Source organism: Heptranchias perlo, chromosome 27 (assembly GCF_035084215.1).
Source record: "Heptranchias perlo isolate sHepPer1 chromosome 27, sHepPer1.hap1, whole genome shotgun sequence".
Classification (NCBI taxonomy): Eukaryota; Metazoa; Chordata; class Chondrichthyes; order Hexanchiformes; family Hexanchidae; genus Heptranchias; species Heptranchias perlo.
In genome coordinates this window covers 13,349,317-13,371,375 of record NC_090351.1, presented here as the reverse complement: position 1 = coordinate 13,371,375, position 22,059 = coordinate 13,349,317, and the positions used below count along the sequence as shown (strand labels likewise).

General features: G+C 43.8%; 1 protein-coding gene across 2 annotated transcripts in view; it reads right to left on the bottom strand.

Annotated features, from left to right (window-relative positions):
- def6a (DEF6 guanine nucleotide exchange factor a) overlaps positions 1–22,059 on the bottom strand; it is a 131,267-nt gene that overhangs the window by 29,782 nt on the left and 79,426 nt on the right. For both annotated transcript variants that reach the window (XM_068007364.1, XM_068007363.1), the window contains exons 4-8: positions 7,939–8,166; positions 5,900–6,046; positions 5,649–5,757; positions 3,917–4,107; positions 1,602–1,709 (exon numbers count right to left, since the gene is read on the bottom strand). In XM_068007364.1, the coding sequence (XP_067863465.1) occupies positions 1,602–1,709; positions 3,917–4,107; positions 5,649–5,757; positions 5,900–6,046; positions 7,939–8,166 (783 nt within the window). The remainder of the gene's footprint in view (positions 1–1,601; positions 1,710–3,916; positions 4,108–5,648; positions 5,758–5,899; positions 6,047–7,938; positions 8,167–22,059) is intronic.

The window sequence follows — 22,059 nt, the reverse complement described above, 5'->3', positions numbered from 1 at the left end:
TTTTAACCCCTGGGAGCTGGGATTCCCGAGCCTTCTATTTCACATAAGCGGAGGCCAGAAGGCCTGAAACAATGGGCAAGTGCCTTTATTGCACTGCTTGTGGGCTTGGAGGAGCAGGAGTGCTTCCCCCAGGCTCAACAAGCCTACCTGCAGCAACCCCCCACCCTCCACAATCTCTGACCCCTCCCATGACTCCGGACCCACCCCCCTGATGACTCCCGACCCATGATGACTCCGGACCCCCCCCCCCGATGATGCTTGACCCACGATGACTCCCGACCCCTCCCAATGACTCCAACCTCCGATGACTACTCCCCCGATCCCACCCCCCATCTAAGACTTATCTCCTCGCATCCGCTTTCTGCCTCTTCTCCCGTCCGACTGGCTGGCTGGCCTGTCGGGCAGGAAACCGACAAAAAACAGATGTCCTTACATCAAAATCGTATGGACGTCCAGGAAACCCGTACTTCTGCGTTTCCCATCAGGAATTCTCCCCCCACCCCGCCCTCTTCCCGGCTCCGTGTTAAAATTTAGGCCCTGGTCTCCCAAGTTCCGCTCTCCATAAACTACAAGTTGTCCACAACTCCTCCGCCGACATCCTGTCCCCCACTAAATTGGGCTCATCCAACATCTTGGTCCTTGCTGACCTCCAATGGCTCCCTGCCCCCAAGCAATGAATTGAAATTCCTGACATTGTCTGCAAATCGCTCCGAAGCTTCCTCCGTAGCCTCATCACATCCTACCTCTGCGACCTCCTTCAGCCTTACATCCCATTCTATGCCCTTTGTTCCTCTAACTCTGGTCTCCTGTGCATCCCTTCGTCCCTCTGTTCCACCATTGATGGAAGAGACTTCAGCCATGTGAGCCCTTCTCTCTGGAACTCCCAAGCTAAATCCCTTTGCCCTGCTACCTCGCTCCCCATCTTTAAAAGGCTTCTTAAAACCTATCTATTGATCACCTCTCCCAATTTTCTCACTGCTGCCAGGCACCTGTTTTCTCCATGTGAGGCGGAAAGGAATAGAAGGGTATGCTGATAGGGTTAGATGAAGCATTAACGCCGGCATAGACCAGTTGGGCCGAATGGGCTGTTTCTGTACTGCTGACTCGATGAAGCATCTGGAGTCATTTTTTACGTTAAGGGCATTATATGAATGCAAACTATTGTTCTTACAAATGTTTCTTACTTGAATTAAAACATGAGACTAATTAGAATGGGGTGAGGGTGAAAAGAAAACTTGAAAGAATGGAAGACCCTCTCATCTCACAAAAACAAGAAAGTGTAATTCTTAACTTTTCAAGAAAGTGAAAACAAAACACCATCTAACACAAAGCAGAATAAAACGGCAACAGTCCAAGAGTGTAAATATACATCAGCACAAAAAAGCAGAACTAAAAATAGTTGACCTAAATAACCATAGTGGTTTTGTATCGTAGAGGACTGTCTAGGCTCCACGCTGCAAAATCAGGACTTGGAGCTGACTAAAGGATCTTGTTATCAAGTTTTCTCCCCTTCCTCTCACATTCACGGAAGAACATTCCATCATCTACAGTTTCCTCAGTAACCAATTCATGTTTGTCATCTCATCTATTTGGCCTCTGACCTGTTCAGCTTGTCGAAGCTGTATCTCCAGTGCCCTCTGCATCTCCTCATGCTGCTGTTTCCTTCGCTGTTCCTCTTCCTTAAGAAGTGTTTCTGCCTGACGCTGGGCCTGGAGTGAAGGGAAAGAAATCAAATATTTCAGGACATTAGCTTCAATCATTTAAAGATGAAATATAGTAAACCTCATTAAAATGCACCTGAACACATAATGGTCTTGATATTTTAGTACTTTCTATTTTTATCCAAACTTCTTAGCGCATGGCACTAATACTCATAATACAGCCCGGGGCCTACAAGTGCTCTGATCAACCTGTAGCCTTCAGGAGATCTGCAGCTCCATGTGTCAACAACCATGTCCTGCCATGAGAGAGGCAGAGGTCGGGCTAGAGAAGGAGGGAAGGAGGAAAGGAGGAAGAAAGACGTTCACAAATACATTGGCATATGAGAAATCACTCTAGGGCCTTCAAGAGTTGTTTCAGTGCCGTTAATCAATATTTTTTTTGGAACAATAGCGGAGGTCAGCTACAAGTCAAGACAGAGCTTTAAATGTCTTGTAATGTATGTTACAGATGACTCTGAAATAGGGGCTAACTGTGATTAAAGCCACTTGATGGAACAAGCACAATGGGGTGAATGGCTTTTTTTTCTTATTTAACAGTTTCAAAATGTTGTTAACGGAAGATAAAATTAACCAGCTCCTCCCCAAACAGAAGATCTAGTCAGTAAAAGGTTGCCTTTTCCCCCTTGTCAATTTTCTCTACAACTCTCCAGAAGGCATATTTCGGGGGTATAAATCTGTGAATAGCAGATGCTTTCTGGTACCTCACCTAAATAGCTTCATGTGTGAGGCCTGTCAGTGAGTGTCGGCAGGCTATGCATCCATGGAAGCAACACAGCTAGATCTCATCTAGTGTCCACGTGTGCACACTACCAGCAGCTGTCGTTTGGTAAGGACCCGTAACTGATTTTCCTCCTTCTAATTCAGGAATCCAGAGGCCATTTGTAGCACTCGTACTGAGATCAGCTCATTCAGCACAGACTGGGCACCAAACTGGTCCCTTCCTGATCTGTATGACTCAACTACTCACTGGGTAAACTCACTGAGCCATCAGGAAGCTCTTAAAAAGTTACTTGAGCACTGCAGAGTTGGTATTTATTCTGAAAGTCTAAAAAAAAGGCCAAATGTGGCTGAGTTGAAAGATCACAGTGACATTAACAGTTTATTCATGAGCTGAGTATTCATACAGTCACCCCAAAGTTCATTGAGTCCACCAAGTTGTTATAATGAAGATTTCACCGCCCTTTAAATTCCATTCTTCCTAGTGAAGGTATGAAAGGATGCGCTATTACTATTTCACTGTCCATTCATTTATCTATCGCATCTGTAATAGAGTCAGATAACAGCTAGAATGTCACCACATGGACACCATTTTTACCTGTTAAGGTCATCATAAAATGTTATACTTCAAGCCATTTCAATTTCAAGAATGGTTAAAATAAAACTAGAAATGCTGTCACAGGTTCAAATGCCACTACATTGTATTATAACGTAGTCAGCTTAACTAATAAAACAAATTGTAGCTGTGAGCTATTTTACATCACTAACTTAACTACAAAGAACGATCAAATACATGAAAACACTGTTTACAAACAGCCAACTGCTGGATGGAAGTTCATTCTCTGAGCAAAAGTAATTTACTGTATTATATCACTTTTTAACCAAAGTACAGTCCTCCCACATCAATCTGATTATTTGTATGTCACCACAAAATGTGTCATCCTTATTCCCAAAACAGAACAGGACTGCTGATAAACTGTCAATGGATTAACAGATATACAGCTATTAAAATAAATGTCTCTTTATGGTTAGAGATACCAATTAAAGTAACATATTTGATCTTCATAATTTTTGCTAACTTAAAGAGTGCCTTACTAAATGTACTGACACATCAAATATAATAAGCATTGTTTATGGTTCCCTCACCAATACAGAAACCAGTTAAACTCAGTACATCATTGTTTGCCTGGCTTCAGTAGATTGTTTGAGAGTGATTAGGAGGGTGAGTCATTAGATCTTGAGCTTGGTAGCCAGGAGTTCAGTCCAGTGAGATCCCTTTGCACCATCACATGTTTCCGATAGGCTATGACTACATTGAATTATGTATCTTTAGGCGTTTCACCCACATACTGATAAGCCACTGTAGCTGGAATGTCAACCTTGGCCAGGAATCATACTTGCAAAATAATTTTGCCAGGCTCCTTCTTGCTCTTCATTACAAGATGCCGTTCCCATTACCCTCTGCCAACCACGATTACCTCTTTAAGTAGTTCCAGTTCCTGCAGCTTTCTTTCCTTCTCCTCCTGAAGCTGTTTGAGTCTCTGAAGTTCTTCCTCTTTTGCTGCTTTCCGTTTCTCCCGTAGTTCTCGTTGATCGTGCCTTTTCTGTTTTAAATCCTTGTGCAAAGATTTCTTACCCTCTGCCTGCAACCGTATCGCTGTCTGAATGGCTGAAGACAGAAATCAAAAGGAAATGAATCTGCACACTACCAGGCCCCTAAAATCCAAAGAAGAATAGAGAGACCATGGGGGTAATTTTAAACCCCAAGGTCGGGTGGGTTGGGGGCAGGTGGGAGATTAAAATAATAACTTTTTCGAGCGGGACCGCATTCTGGCTCCAACGCGCCCACTTCTGGATTTAACCCAGGCAGGTTTGTATGCGTGTGCAGAACTAGGAAGTCCCGCCCCCACTTAAAGCCAGCAGGCCGATACTTAATACCTCATTAAAATACTTGAGGTACTTAATATTTTGTGTATTGAAAAACTTACCTGTTCGGCTTCCGATTCACGTCAGATGAAAGCAGGCGGGAAGGGCTAGATCCATGAGATGACTGCCTTTATTGCACTGCTTTTGGGCCCGGAGAAGCAGGAGTGCTTCATCCAGACCCAACAAGATCACCTGGCCGACAGGACCCCCATGATCGGCGGCCTCCTCCCCCCCCACCGATGGTGGATCCCCACTCCGATGGTGGACGCCCACCCCCGATCTCCGATGCTGGCTGACCCCCCTGATCTCCGATGCTGGCTGACTCCCCTCCGATATCGTCCACTTCCCCCACCTCCCTCCGATTTTTTGCAATGCCGATGATCTCTCTCTCCCTCCTAGTCCCCTCTCTGATTTGCAGCTCCTTTCACTGCTGACAGACAGCCTACTGTCAATCTGGCTGCTGGCGCGTGGGAAACCCAGAAGCTCAAATACTCATCTTCGATTGTGTTGCGATCACAGATCGCGGCGCACTCAATTCGCTTCCGGATTCCCCACGCGAATATCTGCGGACACGTGGGGTACCCGGCTCCGAGTGAAAATCATGCACAATGTCCTTCTCCCCAGTCTTTTCCCATTTCCTCCCTTTTGTCCTGGAGGTGCTAACTCATGTTGATGTATGGTCCCATGTCCACCGGCAGACTTCAGTCACTCTGCACATTCCTCATGGGCGAGTCTAGACTATGAGTGTGATGGGCTGTTCAACTATTAATCGGCAGTAGGGAGAGGTGAAATTCAGAGCCAAGACAAATGCTGTATTCGCTTGATGTTCACACATGCCCACTTTCTAACAATCAATAGCAATGAAGAATGAGAAATTTGGCTAATTCTGTCCTGCTCCCAGGCCTAGGGCACTGAGCGCAATGCTTCCCCGGATGTCATCAATTGCTTAGATGAGGTACCGAAAAGCTTTTCGCATCTATGCAACCACACGCTAAAGTGTATGTTTCACTAGAGGAGGTGCACACTGTAAAAACAGTTACCCACGCCAAATGATCTCAGGAGCTGCAAATTTGCGTGCACTTTTAGCACTCAGTTCCAGATAACAGTTATCAGATAACACACCCAATCCATTAATCTGAAGTGGATTGCCAGGGTCCAAATTCTGGCCTACCCACAGATAACTACTTTGTGTCAATAAAAACTCTGACAAAATTAGCTAAATACAATCTTTGCACTGTAAGGTGCACCCAAAGTACAGGCTTAATCTTAAATTAACCGTTTTACCTGTTGTCCACTCCTGTCGTTGCTTTGTGTCCGATGCACTCATCTCATAAGTTCTTGATGGTGTCTTTACGCAGAACATGCATCTCTTCCCATCTCGGTCTGATAGAATCTTAAAAACAAATATAATATTAATAAAGATATATATTTGAATTATGAATCTGTAGTAAAATTTCCTGTACTATGCAGCATATTTTACAAAACTCGTGACCCACGAAATAGCTGTAGTCGGTTCATTGGTTAAGCATGTTTACCTCTACACAACAGTTCCTGTCCAGAGGGATGCTGCCTTTCTTTTCCTTCCGATCTTCACTCACATAGTAGCAGAGGATATTTGGTTTGAGGATAAACCAGCGCTCAGTCCAGTTACGCCTCAACTGGCCCTTTTTCCATAAGTAACCCTGGCAGAACACAGGAAGATGAAGGCAAATCAGCATTAATACCTTCAGTCTTGACATTAGTTATCGATGGTATAAATAAGGTTAATTAAATATTCCAGCACACAGAAAACAAAAGATATATGCAAACATTTTCTGTTAGGAAATGCTCTTAATAATTGTGCATTCTATAAAGACCAGCAGGTAATGAGCATCAACTGATTAATTATAACCATATAGCTTATAACTTCCATTAACAAACCCTGCTTCGGGTTGGTTTATTATGGTGATTAAATTATTTCCCTATTTGAAACCAAGGACTGGAGTCTAAGCAGAAAAGAAATGAGAATCGACTCCTCCCGCACACACTGATAATTTCTATAAAGCTACAAATCTTCCAGTTTCCTTTATTACAACAGTTTATGAAGTAAAAGCTAACGTTTACCTCAGTTGCTCTTCCATGAATGTCTTTCATTCAAATATTACTCAGTATACTTTTTAAGGTATTACAGCCCTGAAATTGCAAGTCTCTGCTCCGAACGTAGAGTCTTGCTCAATGGGGGAGAGCAGATTGGAGAATTGGGTGCAGAGGTCAGCACTGCCGACTTTCCAACCATTGAATCTATTGGTCAGAAAATTAGGAGCACCATTAAAGGTGACCTCCACACCCGATTCTCCAATTTGCCTGCTCCCATCGAACAAGATAACATGCGAGAGTCTCAAAATTGATCAAAAATACCAGTCAGCATTGATGGCGAAGGTTTTGTTATGTTGTATTTTCATGAATTTGGGCTTGCAACAAACCTGTGTCTGTGCACCTATTTCCAGTAGTGCAGGTAGCAAATTTAAAACTCTGCACACTGCTTCCAAATGGCAATGCCACCCCATCCTCTCTGTTGGGTACATTTCTAGGGAGGCCTGGGGAACGCTCCCTGGGAAAAAATTCTAATTTTTGCAAGTCTGTTACACCCCATGAACTGGTGCACATGAGGCATAATGGGCAAAAAAGCCGGTTCCACAATATCCCATCTATAACATATGCCTCTTCAGCATTTCTGAAAGATATCTGCATCCTGGAACATCAATCAAGAATTGAGCTTTACACCAACGTGGCAACATTGCATGGAAATCATAAAGCAGATCTGATGAGGGCGTTTGGGAAATACTCCATTAATGTGTCAAACTTATCTTGAGTAGGTAGATGAAAGACGTTACCTTAGCGGCAAAAGAGTCTTTGGACCATAAAATAATGAATTTAAATAAAAAATGAGTCAAAACAATTACTTTGGGGATATGGGACAGTGCAGGGATATGGGGATAGTGCAGGAAGATGGCGTTGAGGTAGAAGATCAGCCATGATATTGTTGAATGGCGGAGTGGGCTCGAGGGGCCGGATGGCCTACTCCTACTCCTATTTCTTATGTCCTTAAAAAATGCAACTTATGCACAACCACGCAAAGTAAATCAATGAACTCTTTGTGCTAACACTATGCAATCTAATTATATACTGGCTTAACAAAATATGTAACTGAATGTAAACTCTTGAAAACGCAATGCTAAAAAAGACTAAGAACCCCTGGGAAAAGCACAGATCCTACAGCAAAGTACCTTACAGTTGTGTAGTGTAAGGGTTTGGGCCCTGGTGAATGTAGTACTGAGGTTTCATTTACAAAACAGCGAAGGCTTGAATTAATTTTCAGCTAGGCATTAGGATAAGCTAACATTTTATTCAAATCTTGCTCAGCACTTCACCCAATGGCTTGAGCTACCTTGCAAGCATAATGACAACAAAAGCACCTTTAACTTGAGTCAAGTAGGACTGTAAATCCATCTGCCTGTGCTTGTGACTAGGAGATGAAGGGGAGGAGTTGAGACATGAATCAAAAATTCCAGAGTGTTTACTTGAAAATACATGCCTGTTTAAGCACGTCCTCAATAATTTCTTGATAGACCTCCTCCACTGCCATTGTGACTGTCTCTCTTTCAATTCCCCTGGTAAATCTCCCAGAATTCACCCACTCCAAAAACACCCAGACTGTGATGCCATTCTGCTGCGAGGGCTCCTGGGAGAAGAAGTCATCTAGTTCTCCTGCACTCCACTCCACGTTCATTTCTGTGCAGATTTTCTTCAGCAGATACTCCACCTATAGTGACAACAACAAAGAATAATGCAATTCAGATACATAGCTCCACAGCAAAATACTGCGTTTCAATCAGCTGTACGTGACTGCAAGGATCTCAGCATTTTTAAATATAGTTCCAGTGTCAGCACTGGAAGAAAAAAAAATCACCTAGTTCAGAATATAAAAATCGAAGCTTTTCTTTGGAGCTCTGAATTATTCTGACCTTCAAAATCGAGGATATTGTGTTAAGAACATAAGAAATAGGAGCAGGAGTAGGCCATACGGCTACTGCCCCTCGAGCCTGCTCCGCCATTCAATCAGATCATGGCTGATCTTCGCCCTCAACTCCATTTTCCCACCCGATCCCCATATCCCTTGATTCCCCGAGAGTCCAAAAATCTATATATCTCAGCCTTGAATATAGTAAATGACTCAGCATCCACAGCCCTCTGGGGTAGAGAATGCCAAAGATTCACAACCCTCTGTGTGAAGAAATTCCTCATGAATTGCCGACCCCGTATCCTACAATTATGCCCCCTAGTTCTAGACTCTCTAGCCAGAGGAAACAATCTCTTAACATCTACCCTGTCAAGCCCCCTCAGAATCTTATATGTTTCAATGAGATCACCTCTTATTCTTCTAAACTCCAGAGAGTATAGGCCCATTCTACTCAACCTCTCTTCATCGGACAACCCTCTCATCCCCGGAATTAATCTAGTGAACCTTCGTTGCACCACCTCTAAGGCAATTATATCCTTCTTTAGGTAAGGAGACCAAAACTGTACGCAGTACTCCAGGTGAGGTCTCACCAATGCCCTGTACAACTATAGTAAGGCTTCCTTACTCTTGTACTCCAAACCCCTTGCAATAAAGGCCAACATGCTATTTGCTTTCCTAATTGCCTGTTGTACCTGCATACTAATTTTTTGTGTTTCTTGTACGAGGACACCCAAGTCTCTCTGCACATCAACATTTAATAGTTTCTCACCATTTAAAAAATATTCTGTTTTTCTATTCTTCCTACCAAAGTGAATAACCTCACATTTCCCCACATTTTTTTCATTTGTTCATGGGATATGGGCGTCGCTGGCGAGGCCGGCATTTATTGCCCATTCCTAATTGCCCTTGAGAAGGTGGTGGTGAGCTGCCTCCTTGAACCGCTGCATTCTGTGTGGTGAAGGTTCTCTCACAGTGCTGTTAGGAAGGGAGTTCCAGGATTTTGACCCAGCGAGGATGAAGGAACGGTGATATATTTCCAAGTCGGAATGGTGTGTGACTTGGAGGGGAACGTGCAGGTGTTGTTGTTCCCATTCGCCTGCTGCCCTTGTCCTTCTAGGTGGTAGAGGTCACGGGTTTGGGAGGTGCTGTCGAAGAAGCGTTGGCGAGTTGCTGCAGTGCATCCTGTGGATGGTACACACTGCAGCCACAGGGGTCGGTGCTGGGTCCCCAACTCTTTACAATCTATATTAACGATTTGGAGGAGGGGACCGAGTGCAACATATCAAAATTTGCAGATGATACAAAGATGGGAGGGAAAGTAGAGAGTGAGGAGGACATAAAAAACCTGCAAGGGGATATAGACAGGCTGGGTGAGTGGGCGGAGATTTGGCAGATGCAATATAATATTGGAAAATGTGAGGTTATGCACTTTGGCAGGAAAAATCAGAGAGCAAGTTATTTTCTTAATGGCGAGAGACTGGAAAGTACTGCAGTACAAAGGGATCTGGGGGTCCTAGTGCAAGAAAATCAAAAAGTTGGTATGCAGGTGCAGCAGGTGATCAAGAAAGCAAACGGAATGTTGGCTTTTATTGCTAGGGGGATAGAATATAAAAACAAGGAGGTATTGCTGCAGTTATATAAGGTATTGGTGAGACCGCACCTGGAATACTGCATACAGTTTTGGTCTCCATACTTAAGAAAAGACATACTTGCTCTCGAGGCAGTACAAAGAAGGTTCACTCGGTTAATCCCGGGGATGAGGGGGCGGACATATGAGGAGAGGTTGAGTAGATTGGGACTCTACTCATTGGAGTTCAGAAGAATGAGAGGCGATCTTATTGAAACATATAAGATTGTGAAGGGTCTTGATCGGGTGGATGCAGTAAGGATGTTCCCAAAGATGGGTGAAACTAGAACTAGGGGGCATAATCTTAGAATAAGGGGCTGCTCTTTCAAAACTGAGATGAGGAGAAACTTCTTCACTCAGAGGGTGGTCGGTCTGTGGAATTTGCTGCCCCAGGAAGCTGTGGAAGCTACATCATTAAATAAATTTAAAACAGAAATAGACAGTTTCCTAGAAGTAAAGGGAATTAGGGGTTATGGGGAGCGGGCAGGAAATTGGACATGAAGCTCAGTTCGGATCGGTCAATGCCCTGTGGGTGGCGGAGAGGGCCCAGGGGCTATGTGGCCGGGTCCTGCTCCGACTTCTTGTGTTCTTTAGATTTGTGGTTGGGATCAGATCAGCCATGATCTTATTGAATGGCGGAGCAGGCTCGAGGGGCCGATTGGCCTACTCCTGCTCCAATTTCTTATGTTCTTATGTTCTTATGCAGCCACAGTGCGCCGGTGGTGAAGGGAGTGAATGTTTAGGGTGGTGGATGGGTGCCAATCAAGCGGGCTGCTTTATCTTGGATGGTGTCGAGCTTCTTGAGTGTTGTTGGAGCTGCACTCATCCAGGCAAGTGGAGAGTATTCCATCACACTCCTGACTTGTGCCTTGTAGATGGTGGAAAGGCTTTGGGGAGTCAGGAGGTGAGTCACTCGCCACAGAATACCCAGCCTCTGACCTGCTCTTGCAGCCACAGTATTTATGTGGCTGGTCCAGTTAAGTTTCTGGTCAATGGTGACCCCCAGGATGTTGATGGTGGGGGATTCGGCGATGGTAATGCCGATGAATGTTAAGGGGAGGTGGTTAGACTCTCTCTTGTTGGAGATGGTCATTGCCTTATACTCCATCAACCACCTTCTAGTGTTGACCAATTCTAGCCTATGTGCACTTTTAGAAAACCTTTAACTTTACAGAACTATATTTACAAGAAGTGCAAAGATGTACATTCAATTCTGATGTTTACACAAAGTTGCGTGGGGAGGGGGAATGGGGTATCTGTATTGTGGTTTGTGGTTACATATTAGTAACCTGCTTGGTGAACCATCAAAAAAATTGAGGCATTTGGAGTTCAAAACATGAGTCAAAAATAAAATTTTACATTGGTAGAGTAGCATTTTTAGTTTTGAACCACAAGACAGTAAATTACAACTCTCTGCCGACTACATGGAATTACATAGAATTTACAGCACAGAAACAGGCTATTTAGCCCAACTGGATTATACCGCTGTTTATGCTCCGCATGAGTCTCCTCCCAGCCTACTTCATCTAACCCTATCTGCCTACCCTTCTACTCCACCAATGTTTATTACAGTTGGACTGACTGCTTAGATTTATCTAAATTAAGAAACTGGGATGAAGGACCAAGACTCATATTATAGCACACCGCCAAATTTGAGGAGAGTAAGACAGACGAGATTAATCAAGTCGTAGCAATTAGGTTACACCAAATGTGGATCTTAAAAATATATAGATTGTTGGAAGAAAAATCTGTAGATTGTCAAAAAAAAGAGGGAGGTAACAGGTCCTCATTTTTGAGGTTTTGAAAAGAATGAGCTGGACTAGAATTGATACGATAGAATGGTGTTCACCAATCAATTGCCAATGATCTGACTAAAATGTAACTAAAATGTCATATTTTTGGCCCTCATCAGAAATCAGAAACACAAGCTTCAATATTCACTAACATCATAGACATGTGTTAAATGAATATCAGTGACTCAGAATTTAGAAACACAGGGAGAAATTGGGTTATTACCAGGAACCGGCTCAAAATTAGCCCTGCGTTGAAAATGCACATCCAAAGATGGAGACTTGAGGCTTGCTTCAAATTGGGCCTCGGCCCTCATCTCTATAACAATGGCGAGCTGCAGACGCCAATAGGATATTCTGATGCAGCACGCCAGTCCAGGCCTTCCCAAAATCAGCTGGGGCTTCATTATAATGTGGTTGGCAAGCTGTCAACGTGAAACGTACTCCCCAACAGGCAGCTCGCCAAAATTGGAGGTGGGAAATCAGGCAGGCTGGCCGAATGTGAAGGGCCTGCAAAAGCAACTTAAAGAGGAGGGGTATAAGGACCGGGATTGAAAACAAGCTGCACTTCAGAGCAGCAGGCATCTTGTACGCAGAACCTACTGCAGCAGATACAATAAATTTGAAAACCTCTAAGGTCAATACCAACAAGTGACTTCCAAATAAATGTCTCCCAAACCTCTCTGTTTGCAGCTGAGGATCCCTTTAATTGTTGCTGGAAACAGCTGCCTCCCGATGTATACCGTTCATGGTTGGTGGGCAGAAGCAGGTAGTGGTGGCAGAAAGGTAAGCAGAGACGAAAATGTTGGCGGGGGTCCTAACTGCGTCACCTGACCCTGATTAACGTATATGTGTGAGCCTCTAACCTGTTTCAGGCAGGAATTCTGGCTTTTCACGACCTCAGGACATCCCAAAGTACTCTACCACCAATTACCACCTTTTCAAGTGTAGTCACTGTTGTGATGTAGGAAACATGGCAGTGAATTTGCGCATAGCAAGGTCCCACAAACAGCAATATGATAGTGACTAGATCATCTGATTTTAAGTATTGGTTGAGGAATAAATGTTGGCTAGGACACCGGGGAGAATTCCCCTGCTTCTCTGCGAAATATTGCCATGAGATCTTTTACGTCCACCTGAAAGGACAGACGGGGCCTCAGTTTAACGTCTCATCCGCAAGACGGAACCTCTGACAGTGCAGCACTCCCTTAGTACTGTACTGGAGCGTCAGCCTAGATTTTGTCCTCTAGTCTCTGGAGAGGTCTACAGTAACATGGAATGGAGGGGAACTCGTCAATAAGTTGGTAATTTCGACCAATTTTGATTCCACGACCACCTCGCTCTTCAGTGCAAACGGAGCAGTAGCGACACAAAAATTGCCCATTTTGTTCCTCGCTTCAATGCGATTTCCGTTTGTCCCTTTTACCCTGTGCACCTTTCATTGCTACCCCTTTCCCTCCCTTCCCTTCCCTTTGTTCTGTTCCTTTTTAATTGCTGTTCATCTGTAACTTCCTCCAATTTTGACGAGGGGTCCACGCTCGAAACATGACTGACCTGCTGAGTTTTAAGCATTTTCTGTTTTTGTCGCAGAGACATGTGATTTGATTACTCAATATTTCAGCAAATTTTCAATAAGTCTTCTCTCTGAAAGTTACAACAGCCCTGAAAATGTTTAATATTGGACTGAACAAGATCCTGGGAGAGATTATGCTGGCACGGTGCAAACTACAATAGCAACTCATATATAGGAAGTTGGTGCATTTTTGACACACTCCCCCCGCCCCCCCCCCCCACCCACCCCCCCAACAAAATGAAAACAGAGATTCTAGGCACTAGCTGGATTTCCAAAGATGCTGCAGATATGATTGACTTCCTATACACTGAGATACAGGCTGCCTCGAGTGAATTACATGTACCAATAAGGATTGTACTGCCTTAACAGGCACATAATACAATTACACCGATTTTAGCTAGATTTCCTTAAGTCATGATTCTTTCAAAGACTCATGCAAGGCAGTATTATATAACTGACCACAAAGGTGCTGTTGGAGGAACGTGAGCATGTTTAATACTATGGTACCTGTGAAAAACCCACTAAATGCAGGTCAGTGCGATTTATAACTATGTAAAAACAATAATATGGGCAGTTGTTGAGTGTACTTTCCAACTACTGAAATAAGAGGGAGATGTCTTAACCCCTCTAGGAGAGTCTTAACTGTACAACTTAATGGAGGTATGTAAAATATCTTGCAATACAGTGAGGGGGCTGCAATTGGAAATGGAGGGATGGGAGCATTGGAAATAGAGCATCAGGAATTTGAGCATCCTGACATTGACCAGACACACATGGAACCAACTAATAGAAAAATCACTTTAGCCGAATGCAATTATTTACTAAGATGGACAAGCTTTCCTTCTTGGTGGGGTATTGTAATCTGTATGAAAATATTCCTACTAATGCTTAGAGAATGGGGTCAATAACATGGCCCCCAAGCAATGCCAGCGCTGTTTAGGCACCACCTGCCTGTGCAGGAATGAGCTGACCTTGCCAGATAATGCTGGATCATTTGAATACTTTTCCAGCGGTCCAGGCACATGGTTCATGACCTGCCGGAAGTGCCACAGACAGAATTTCAAGAAGTGGGGGCCAGTGAAGGGCTGCTAGCTTCCCACTGAGCGCCAGAGCACTGGGCAGAGTTGGCACTGAGGCTGGAATGCAGGGGTGGGGCACCAGGCCTGGGGGGGGATTAGAGGTTTTTAAAAAAATATTTAAATTGGGGTGTCCCCTTCAGCACCTGTTCCAAAAGTTACAAAGAATTACACAGAACGTACAGCACAAAAACAGGCCATTCAGCCCAACAGATCCGTGCTGGTGTTAACGCTCCAAACAAGCCTTGTCCCTCCCTTCTTCATCTAACCCCATCAGCATATTCTTTTATTCCTTGCTCCCTCATGTGTTTATCTAGCTTCCCCATAAATGCTAGTCACCTCAACTACTCCTTGTGGTAGCGAGTTCCAAATTCTAACCACTCTCTGGGTAAAGAAGTGTGTCCTGAATTCCCTATTGGATTTATTAGTGACTATCTTATATTTATGGCCCCTAGTTCTGGTCTCCCCTGCAAGTGGAAACACCTTTTCGACGTCTACCCTTTCAAACCCCTTCACAACCTTAAAGTTAGGTCCTCTCAGTCTTCTCTTTTCTAGAGATAAGAGCCCCAGCCTGTTCAGTCTTTCCTGATAGGTATAACCGCTCAGTTCTGGTATCATCCTAGTAAATCTTTTTTGCACCTTCTCCAGTGCCACTATATCCTTTTTATAATATGGAGATCAGAACTGTTCACAGTTCAAATGTGGTCCAACCAAGGTTCTATACAAGTTTAACATAACTTCTCTGCATTTCAATTCTATCCTTCTAGAAATGAACTCCAGTGCTTGGTTTGCTTTTTTTTAAAAATGGCTTTAATAACCTGTGTCTCTACTCTTAGGTGATTTGTGTATCTGTACCCCCAGATCTCTAATCCTCTACCCTATTTAGACTCTTATTATCGAAGCAGTATGAGGCCCCCTTATTCTTCCTACCAAAATGTAATACCTCACACTTAACTATACTGAAATTCATTTGCCAATTACACGCCCACTCTGCAAATTTATTAATGTCTTCCTGCATTTTGTCGCAGTCATCCTGGGTATTAACTATATCCCCCAATTTGGTGTCGTCTGCAAATTTTGAAATTCCGTTTCCCGAGTCCAAATCCCTTATGTAAATGGTAAACAACAATGGTCTCAGCACCGATCCTTGTGGAACACCACTTCCCACCTTTTGCCAGTCTAGGTAACTACCTTTAGCCCCGACTCTCTGTTTTCTGTTTTGTAACCAGCTTGCTATCCATTCTGCTACTTGCCCCCTGACTCCACCTACTCTGACCATAGTCATGAGTCTACTATGCGGTACCTTATCGAAGGCCTTTTGAAAATCCGAATATATTACATCTACTACATTACCCTTGTCTACTCTTTCTGTTACTTCTTCAAAGCATTCAATAAGGTTGGTCAAGCATATCCTTCCCTTTTGAAAGTGCGCTGAGGGGCTGGATCACTGCTCAGCTGTTCCAGTTGCATAATGGGGTGGCCCCCTTAAGTTTACTATCTTTCAGGAGCCTATAGAGTTGCACACAGTTTCCTTCATGCTGGCCACCCACATTAGGACATGCTGGCTGCCCACATTAGGAGATGCTGGATGCCCCGGGTACATTGCAGGCCTCAGGCCTCTGCACTCAATTTTCCAGGGAATGGGCACCTGATGGACTTCAGTATTGGCCCCACAGTTTATAATATACACATGCAGTTTATATGGTATGTTCAGTTTATAATATACATTTTATGTTCAGTTAAATGGAACATACACATGACAATCAGACAAACACGGGGACAATGTTCAAATAACTCCAGAACTAGCTGCCCCCCTAGCCAAGCTGTTCCAGTACAGCTACAACACTGGCATCTACCCAACAATGTGGAAAATTGCCCAGGTATGTCCTGTCCACAAAAAGCAGGACAAATCCAATCCGGCCAATTACCACCCTATCAGTCTACTCTCAATCATCAGCAAAGTGATGGAAGGTGTCGTCGACAGTGCTTTCAAGCAGCACTTACTCACCAATAACCTGCTCACCGATGCTCAGTTTGGGTTCCGCCAGGACCACTCTGCTCCAGACCTCATTACAGCCTTGGTCCAAACATGGACAAAAGAGCTGAATTCCAGAGGTGAGGTGAGAGTGACTGCCCTTGACATCAAGGCAGCATTTGACCGAGTGTGGCACCAAGGAGCCCTAGTAAAATTGAAGTCAATGGAAATCAGGGGGAAAACTCTCCAGTGGCTGGAGTCATACCTAGCACAAAGGAAGATGGTAGTGGTTGTTGGAGGCCAATCATCTCAGCCCCTGGGCATTGCTGCAGGAGTTCCTCAGGGCAGTGTCCTTGGCCCAACCATCTTCAGCTGCTTCATCAATGACCTTCCCTCCATCATAAGGTCAGAAATGGGGATGTTCGCTGATGATTGCACAGTGTTCAGTTCCATTCGCAACCCCTCAAATAATGAAGCAGTCCCAGCCCGCATGCAGCAAGACCTGGACGACATCCAGGCTTGGGCTGATAAGTGGCAAGTAACATTCGCGCCAGATAAGTGCCAGGCAATGACCATCTCCAACAAGAGAGAGTCTAACCACCTCCCCTTGACATTCAACGGCATTACCATCGCTGAATCCCCCACCAGCAACATCCTGGGGGTCACCATTGACCAGAAACTTAACTGGACCAGCCATATAAATACTGTGGCTACGAGAGCAGGTCAGAGGCTGGCTATTCTGCGGTGAGTGACTCACCTCCTGACTCCCCAAAGCCTTTCCACCATCTACAAGGCACAAGTCAGGAGTGTGATGGAATACTCTCCACTTGCTTGGATGAGTGCAGCTCCAACAACACTCAAGAAGCTCGACACCATCCAAGATAAAGCAGCCTGCTTGATTGGCACCCCATCCACCACCCTAAACATTCACTCCCTTCACCACCGGCGCACAGTGGCTGCAGTATGTACCATCCACAGGATGCACTGCAGCAACTCGCCAAGGCTTCTTCGACAGCACCTCCCAAACTCGCGATCTCTACCACCTAGAAGGACAAGAGCAGCAGACACATGGGAACAACACCACCTGCACTTTTTATCTATTTCAATACATCAGTACATTACTTTCTTTGCTCGAAACTAATTGAAATCAGAGTAAATAGCTCCCCTGGTGGCTCAGTTGGTAAGTGCACTCTCTAGTACAGTACTGAGTCCAAGAGGTCCCATTTCTGATCCTTGGACGATGCTGAGTTAGCTGATCAGAGTCAGGGTCGTGGTGACGGTGCTTCAAGTGCCTGTAGCATTCTTGGGCTTAGAAGGAAAAATGAGCCTGGATTCCTGCTTATGATTTACTATCCAGTAATTCTCCTCTTGGAAAGTGGGCACGTATGGACATCAGGTGGGATCTTTGGGTGAGACACCAAAGTGCAGCCAGCGTTTGTGGAAGTTCAACGTAACTCAGCAAAGGAGGGGAGAAAATTGGAGGGCAGGTGAAGAAAATCAGACAAAAAATTTCAACAGGATATGAGGACAACTGTGTACAAATTTCCATCTATGGTATCATTCTGCCAGGTAACAGCACAGATGCTTTGTGAACTATTTTCAGTAAAGTTGTCTCCACTCCACTGTTCTTGAAACTGAACAGTTTAACCCCCACCCCCCCCCCCCAATCTTTCAGTTCGACAGAAATTCATTCCTAAGCACTGAGTACATTACGTCAACAAAAATATGAATAGCTTTACGATGAATAATGAAATAGATTACTCATTGCTACCTACTGGAATTTGAATTTCTTCCTTCACCCACTTTTTCTAAATGCCAAAGCAGTATGGCTTTCTGAAGCATCAGTCAAGATGATGAGAGTTTAACATGGCTGTCTGTAACTTCACATGTTAAACTTCAAAAAAATACATAATGTATGTGCACGTCCATAATTAAGTGCTGTAATGACAGCAAGATTGAAGTTTTTAAGTGCTGCTCAGCAACAAAGGAAGTGCCTCAAATGCTACAGGAAGTGTGGTTTCAGAGTAACTGCCCCAACCCCTCACCTCAGCTGGTTATAACAGCACCAGTTTCAGCATATACAGTCCTTATAGCCTGTTTTAAGGACTGCATTACTGGTTCAAATTCAAAGCAAAGGCTTGTAGCAGGACTTGGCACCTCAATAACATTCTTGTGCCCATGTCACAATTAAACTGTGACTCACTTCCAATTTTTTTTCAACTTTCAAAATTACCTTTGATTTCAAAGTAAGTTTTGAAAATGTTTTGTAGACAAATGTATAAACTTCTTGGTCCGGATATTCCACTGGGCAATCATTTAGTTCTCCAAAACATTAAATATACAGCTTTTAAAAACAGATTAAGAATTATTTAGTATAAACAACAATATCGTAGATTTTTAACTCAATGGCTACAGGAGCGAATCAGCGGGATAATAAAGATCCACTTGGGTTTGAATGAAGACTTAAATGATAGGGTGGGCTTCTGGGCAGAGCTACTTGGGCTGAACATCCTCTTCCCTTCCTATCGCACACTGTTAACTCAACTTTACCTCCATGGCTCTGTTGGTAAAGGCAATGTGTTGTTAGGCCACACAGAAGGTCCTAGTTGCGATCCCTGGTGTGTGCTGAATTAATTGATCTCAGTCGAGTTGCTAATTTTCGGAGCCCATACTGTAGGCAGGGAGTCACACCCACGAGTTCCCGATACGCTCAGCCGGCGAGTGAGGCTTCCCAGCGAAGGCGTGAACTCGGAAAATGACCCTTGGGCTATGGGGGAAGGGGGTAACCAGCCAGGACTCCCACTCCTGACTGTTCTCCAGTGATCATTGCTGGTAAGTGTGCATGTCTGGTGTTGGGTGAAGGCAGGATCAGGCTGGGCTGTGATGCCCCCTTCACACCACCTCCTGCAAACTAATGGCGTACCAGCACTCACGTGTCTAGATTCACACATTCAGAACAGTCACTTGGGTGAGGCGGTAGAAGACACCTGGCATCTATGGTAGCTTAGCCCAGCAAGGGTCAGCACCGTCAGGAGAAGGGAAGGAAAGAAAACCATGTTTAACTTTCGCAGCTCTCAAGTCCCTCTGTTTTCGTCATCAGAAACCATGCGGAAAGGCATGTGTATTATTTTCTCAAGCAGTACAGGAAACCACAAGTATGTACTAACTGAGAATTTTGCTCAAGGCGGAAAATATTCTAAACTAAATTGTTTTTCAGAATCATTTTAACACGGCACCAAAAATTATTTTAAAAAAGGATTAAATTGATGCACCTATGTATTCGGTGCTACAGTGTTGTAAATTAAACATTAAATGCTAATTATTCTACCACTGAAGAATGTTTCAGTTAAGAGATTCGAAGCAAAACATGCTCAGCTTTTATTTGGCAACAGTGCATTAAGTAACATGACGCCTCTGCACTGGGAGCAGGAGACGCACATTTTAAAATTTAGGTTAGAAGATAAACAATTGCGAACACAAAGTCCCAATCATAGGTTATTATTAAGCTCAGCAATCCATAATATATTTTAATTTCTACAGTTTACACAAAGAAAATTCATCACCCATTGCATTATTAACTGAAAACTGAGTTCCAGAAGGTGCAGATTATTATTGTGTCTGTCAACAGATGTTTAATATGGGGCAATTTCAGTGACGTAATGTACAATCACCATCATCTGACTGCTCACCCACACAGTCACCTCAACTTGAATCGTATCAGCCATTTTATTAAATGGATATCAAAAAATAAGTACTGCCTCACACATATACCGTGACATTGCAATACTGCACACGCGTCTCTGTTGCTGGTTTTGGCCTTGGAGTGCGTAAAATGAATTTAGGGCTGATCCCGCCTCTCTACTTCATCTCTGAACATCCATTAATGTGTATTTAATTTTAATGCCATTTCAGAACCTTGCTCTTCTCTGCCATCCCTCAACAAGGGCACTGTACTTTAGGTTTCTTCACAGTAGTGGACCGAAGATATGCTCGACAGGGCATAAAAGTTTCTCTGACAATTTTGCTTATTTATCATGCGACAAGTCCCCTTATGTCTAGTACCATAGCAGTATCATAGTAGGGTACAGCACAGAAGGCGGCCATGCGGCCCAATGTGCCAGTGCCAGCTCTTTGGTAGAGTTATCCAATTAGGCCCACTCCCCTGCTCTTTCCCACAGCCCTGTAAATGTTTTCCCTTCAATTATTTATCCAATTCCCTTTTGAAATTTATTATTAAATCTGCTTCCACCACCCTTTCAGGCAGTGCATTCCAGATCATAACAAATAGCTACATAAAAAAATGCTTCTTCATGTCACCTGTGGTTCTTTTGCCAATCATCCTAAATCTGTGTCCTCTGGTTACCGACCCTCTGCCACTGGAAATAGTTTCTCCTTATTTACTCTATCGAAACCGTTCATGTTCTTGAATACTTCTATCATATCTCCTCTTAACCTTCTCTGCTCTAAGGAGAACAACACCAGCTTCTCCAGTCTCTCCACATAACCCCTCATCCCTGGTATCATTCTAGTAAATCTCTTCTGCAACCCCTCAAAGGCCTTCATATCTTTCCTAAAGTGTGGTGCCCAGAATTGAACACAATCCTTCAGCTGAGGCCTAACCAGTGTTTTATAAAGGTTTAGCAAAACTTCCTTGCTTTTGTACTCTATTCCTCTATTAATAAAGCCCAGGATCCCATATGCTTTTTTAACAGCCTTCTCAATTTGTCCTACTACCTTCAAAGATTTGTGTACATACACTACCAGGTCTCTTTGTTCCTGCGCCCCTTTTAAAATTGTACCATTTAGTTCATATTGCCTCTCCTCATTCTTCCTACCAAAATGTATCACTTCACACTTCTCTGTGTTAAATTTCATCTGCCATGTGTCTGCCCATTTCACTAGTCTGTCTATGTCCTCCTGAAGTCTGTTACTATCCTCCACATTGTTTACCACATTTCTGAGTCTTGTGTCATTTGCAAATTTTGAAATTATATTCTGTATACCCAAGTCCAGGTTATTAATATTTATCAAAAAGAGCAGTGGTCCTAATACTGACCCCTGGGGAACACCACTGTATACTTCCCTCCAGTCTGAAAAATAATCGTTTCCCACTACTCTGTTTTCTGTTCCTTAGCCAATTTTGTATCCACGCTGCCACTTTAATTCTATGGGCTTTAATTTGCTAACAATTCTAATATGTGATACTTTTATTGTGTATATGGCCTTTTGAAAGTCCATACACACATCAACCGCACTACCCTCATCAACCTTTTACATTACTTAATCAAAGAACTCAATCAAGTTAGTCAAACACGATTTTCCGTTAACAAATCTGTGCTGACTTTCATTTATTAGCCCATACTTTCCCAAGTGCCAATTAATTTTGTCCTGAATTATTGTCTCTAAAAGTTTCCCCACCACCAATGTTGGGCTGCGGCCTGTAATTGTCAGGTTTATCCCTCTCCCCTTTTTTGAACAGGGGTGTGTCATTTGCAATCCTCCAGTCCTCTGGTACCGCCCCCATATCTAAGGAAGATTGGAAGATTGTGGCCAGGGCCTCCGCATTTTCTACCCTTACTACCCTCAGTAACCTAGGACGCATCCCATCTGGACCGGGTGACTTATCTACTTTGAGTATTGCCAAACTTTAAATG